This window comes from Lucilia sericata, unplaced genomic scaffold (genome assembly GCF_015586225.1).
Source record: "Lucilia sericata isolate MDLA Ls3-8-SP2 unplaced genomic scaffold, ASM1558622v1 Contig001634F_arrow, whole genome shotgun sequence".
NCBI lineage: Eukaryota > Metazoa > Arthropoda > Insecta > Diptera > Calliphoridae > Lucilia > Lucilia sericata.
In genome coordinates this window covers 2,427-7,644 of record NW_023995548.1, presented here as the reverse complement: position 1 = coordinate 7,644, position 5,218 = coordinate 2,427, and the positions used below count along the sequence as shown (strand labels likewise).

Below are 5,218 nucleotides of genomic sequence, written 5' to 3'. Positions count from 1 at the left end.
CGGGACTTGTCCTGGCTGGTCAGTTGGTTGAGGTTCTTTCGGAATCCATGTAGCTGTGGTTTATACCCACATTCGCGGGGAGAGAATGTTGGTTCAAGGACTGATATATCCAAATGCCATATATGTCTGGTTTCTCTCTCCGGTGCTGTTGCCAACTCAACAGATGTCACTGGGTGATGTGACAGAGCAACTTATGTTGGATTCCTGAACCCGTTGAGTATCTCTTACACTTCGCGAATTTTCAGATTGACACTTGGTAGTTGCCTGTTATGGTCTGAAAATGGAACTGATGTAATTGGTGAACGATTGGGAAAGACTCCTCTGCCAGACGTAGGCTAGTACCGATTTAGTAAACCATTTACTTCTGGGAAGTTCTTGGTGCTGTTGCCATCTCAACAGGATTCATATTGTTTCATGCTACGCGACTTATGGTTGAGGCCCACCACTCAACTTGTGGTAGCAATTATTGGGTTCGAATTGGGGTTTGGAAATTCCTACATCCTTTGACACATTATCTGACATACAGAGGGATCCTAATTTATTGGCTGGATATTTCGGACTACCAAATACGTCTCTAGGTACTGTTGCCGAATCATCAGAGCCATCTCAGTAATGTGGTTGCGTGGACTTTAAGAGGTAAAGGAATGTACTGGAATGGGTCATTAGTGGGGATTGCATTTTAAATAATACAATCTTGTAAGACATCATAAGGTTGGTCACCTTCCGGTATACCGGAAGATTGATTTCACCTGATGTTGGGGTTGTCGCCCCTTCTATTGACTTTAGGCCCGTGATTGCTTCATTGTCGGGGTTTGCATTGGGATTTATCATTCCGCAACGGGCCTACTATGGCAAGACATTAGATAGCTCGAGTACTCCAGCAAATTGCTTGTACATGGACCGGCTCAGCCATGTTCAGAAATTGCCACCTGAGTTCTGCATAGAAATATTCAGAGGCGCGTGGTAGACCGTCTCAAGTCTACCGAGTGGATGAAAAAGACCACCGTGAAATAAAGCCGTCCAGGCAGGTGTTCACGTAAAGCACTCGACATTTGTGTCTGTATGTCTGTCTGTCTGTCTGTCTGTCTGTCTGTCTGTCTGTCTGTCTGTCTGTCTGTCTAACTGTCTGTCCGTCAGTATGTTTGTTGAAATTAATTTTTGAAGACTCCTGATACTTTCCGTATGCAAATCTTCAACCATTTGATCAGAAATGCTTTCTTAATGTTTCTTATTTGAAATCAGCAAAATCGCTTCGCAAATAACAAAGATATGAGCAAAAATCCGAGTCAACCTCTGCAAATTTTCCTTAAAAATATAGATTTTTTGTGCATGCTTAGACAAAACCTAGGAGTATGAACTACTTTTTGTTTTGCAACTAGTACTTTTTGAATCTTTTATAATATCGAACCTATGCGAAGACAAAATTAAACACGCAGCATACCGATAGAACTAAAATTTTTAAAATGATAATTTTCTGGTACTTTTTCATCATTCAAATGGTACTTTTTTTGATTTTCTGCATTATTGAACTTATAATCATTCATATAGGATTATAAAAGTAAACTTGTTAGTACTTTTTCGCTCTTCAAAAGATACTTTACGAATTTGCTATAACATTGAATGTAAAAGCGTAGCATATAGCATATAGAACCCTTACTCAGGCTCAACCTAATGTCGACTATATTAAATAATCTGTAATTGATGTTTTGTAGTTTGGACATATTATTATCTTATGAATGTGTAACCACACATTAGTCTAATAACTAGTTTTAATATACATATGTAAGTATTGATTTGACTTCTACCTTTCTTAGGTAAGACGAGCGATGACATGCGTATATTCGGGTGGCTTTCTATACCCTACAGCAGTCGGTTCTCCTTCCACCTTAAGTATTATAATTGATTTATATAAGTTAGTATAAAGATATTTATCCGTCCGTCTGTTCGTACTTACACTATACATATCGTACATTATACGTATCGTCTGCATTACTTTAGATTACTTTAATAATGACTTCCGTATAATCTTATATGTAAGTAGAAAAACAATAAAGTCTTTTTGACATCCTATTTGTAATGACTTATTTAAGTACTTATTTGTAACTACATGTTAAAGAAGTAGTAGTGAAAAGTAGTTTTAATAGTTCTTTAAGTCATTACTTTTCAATGGTTTTTTTCCTAGAACAGTCAAACTCACTCCCAAGTGCATATGTTGCTCTAAGTTGTAGGCATGTCCAACTACAGATTTTATTTCTTATGTTTAGCTTGTCTCGTATAAATATTTACCTAATTATAAAATTTGCATTGTGATATATGTGGGAAAAATCTGTCAAAATCAATTGAATGTGTGGACATCCTTGAATTACTATTGACAAATTTTACAGCTATAAAATAGACTACAAATTCCAAGCTATAACTATAAGAAAACTTAGAACTTGCATTACAACTTCAACATCGAGAGATAAACGTTAAAGAAAAATGTTTTCTAAACAATATTTTCGTGTGCAAAAAATTGTCTTTACTGGCTTAGGCATTGATGCTACGGTCAAAGATTCGAAATATCTAATTAAACGACCAGTGCTGTTGTACGGTTTAATATTATTATCATTTTTTCATTTCATCATTGTCACCCATTATATCTGGATAAACAGTGGCGATTTTGTGGAAGTAACCGATTCTATGCCAATGTTGTGTCAATTGATTTTAAGCATTTGGAAAATGACTATATTCCTTTACAAACGTCAAGAGATATTGCAATTGATAAATGAAATTCATGCGATCAACTTAAATGGTAAGCATTAAAAGAAAAATTGGGACTATATACATATATATACTTTTTTTTCCAATAGCTAAACCTGATGAGGTGTTTTTGGTGCGTCGTGAGAATTCCAAGGATAATTTTCTTTGCAATCTGTACTTAAGATTGGTCACAATTACCGGAAGTTTTGCTGTTACACATCCGGTTATGTATGCTATTTACATGTATGGCTCTCGTGGTGTAGTGATTTTGAATGAAGCGAATAAGGCCTCGTAGGTGTTAAATTACGATTTATAATATAATCTTTAATTAAATTTTTATATTTTTTTTAGTTATTTTTGGGATTATAGCCATTTATCGGGCTATTCATTGGTGTTTATGTTAAATGGTTTTACTGTTTACTTTGTATGCGTCGTGTCTTTGGCCCTGGATTCACTCTTCTCCTGGTTCGTTAGCAACATTTCTGCTCAGTTTCATATACTTTCTCATCGTTTCGAAAACTTAGCTCTTAATTACTCTGATACTACAATAACTCAGGACCAGCAAATATTTCTCAAATCCCTTGTATCGTGTATAAAATACCATCGCCAGACTTTACAGTTGGCCGAGACCTTGAATCAAGTTTATGGTGAAATAATATTCATAAAATGTACCATCGTTTGTATAGAAATTTGCAGTTTAGTTTTTCGTGCCAGTCGTCCACATGATTCTCTAGCTGAAGCAGCCTATAAAAGTTTGTTTTTATGTGCGGTAGCTTTACAATTGATTCTATACTGCTACAATGGCCAAAGGATAAAGGATGAAGTAAGAATTTGCATCGAATATCCATAAATATGTTTTTAACCCTTTAAAAGAGTTTCCAGGTAACCGATGCGATTTATTGTGCCTTTGACTGGTCCAGTTTAACTAAATCATCTAAAGGAATGCTTTTTGTTACTATGATTCGTTCTCAAAAATCTAGTAATGTTAGGGGAGTTTTCTTTGAGGTGGATTTAAGTTTGTTTTTATGGGTAATATACAGTTCAATATTAATTGGTAAAAAGTCGGTGACTAATTTCATTTACATATACATATTATCACAGGTTTTCAAGACAGCTGGATCTTTAATAACCGCCTTAAAGACTTTGGATGAAAATCAGGATTGAGGAAGTAAATAATGCCAAAAAAAACATTCACAGTATACAATTGTTAAAATAAATAAAAGTCGTTAGAAAATTTAAAGAAAAATATTTTCGCAAAAACTATTTTGGGGGAAAAATTAAAGGAAAACACATGTCAATTTTAAGGGTCTGTGATTTATTCTAGTTCAGTTCTAGTTCAGTTCTAGTTCTAGTTCAGTTCTAGTTCAGTTCTAGTTCAGTTCTAGTTCAGTTCTAGTTCAGTTCTAGTTCAGTTCTAGTTCAGTTCTAGTTCAGTTCTAGTTCAGTTCTAGTTCAGTTCTAGTTCAGTTCTAGTTCAGTTCTAGTTCAAGTTCAGTTCTAGTTCAGTTCTAGTTCAGTTCTAGTTCAGTTCTAGTTCAGTTCTAGTTCAGTTCTAGTTCAGTTCTAGTTCAGTTCTAGTCAGTTCTAGTTCAGTTCTAGTTCAGTTCTAGTTCAGTTCTAGTTCAGTTCTAGTTCAGTTCTAGTTCAGTTCTAGTTCAGTTCTAGTTCAGTTCTAGTTCAGTTCTAGTTCAGTTCTAGTTCAGTTCTAGTTCAGTTCTAGTTCAGTTCTAGTTCAGTTCTAGTTCAGTTCTAGTTCAGTTCTAGTTCAGTTCTAGTTCAGTTCTAGTTCAGTTCTAGTTCAGTTCTAGTTCAGTTCTAGTTCAGTTCTAGTTCAGTCCTAGTTCAGTTCTAGTTCAGTTCTAGTTCAGTTCTAGTTCAGTTCTAGTTCAGTTCTAGTTCAGTTCTAGTTCAGTTCTAGTTCAGTTCTAGTTCAGTTCTAGTTCAGTTCTAGTTCAGTTCTAGTTCAGTTCTAGTTCAGTTCTAGTTCAGTTCTAGTTCAGTTCTAGTTCAGTTCTAGTTCAGTTCTATTCAGTTCTAGTTCAGTTCTAGTTCAGTTCTAGTTCAGTTCTAGTTCAGTTCTAGTTCAGTTCTAGTTCAGTTCTAGTTCAGTTCTAGTTCAGTTCTAGTTCAGTTCTAGTTCAGTTCTAGTTCAGTTCTAGTTCAGTTCTAGTTCAGTTCTAGTTCAGTTCTAGTTCAGTCCTAGTTCAGTTCTAGTTCAGTTCTAGTTCAGTTCAGTTCAGTTCTAGTTCAGTTCTAGTTCAGTTTCTAGTTCAGTTCTAGTTCAGTTCAGTTCAGTTTAGTTCAGTTCTAGTTCGTTCTAGTTCAGTTCTAGTTCAGTCTAGTTCAGTTCTAGTTCAGTTCTAGTTCAGTCGAGTTCAGTTCTAGTTCAGTTCTAGTTCAGTTCTAGTCAGTTCTAGTTCAGTTCTAGTTCAGTTCTAGTTCAGTTCTAGTTCAGTTCTAGTTCAGTTCTAGTCATGTC

At 35.3% G+C, this 5,218-nt stretch overlaps 1 protein-coding gene across 1 annotated transcript; it reads left to right on the top strand.

The window, feature by feature from the left end:
- Positions 1-2,478: 2,478 nt before the first annotated feature.
- Positions 2,479-3,903, top strand: LOC119612228 (odorant receptor 45a-like). Its single transcript, XM_037967982.1, has 5 exons — positions 2,479-2,791; positions 2,850-3,030; positions 3,091-3,562; positions 3,613-3,768; positions 3,841-3,903. Exons 1-5 carry the CDS (start codon positions 2,479-2,481, stop codon positions 3,901-3,903), a joined length of 1,185 nt encoding a protein of 394 aa, XP_037823910.1.
- The last annotated feature ends 1,315 nt before the right edge of the window (positions 3,904-5,218 follow it).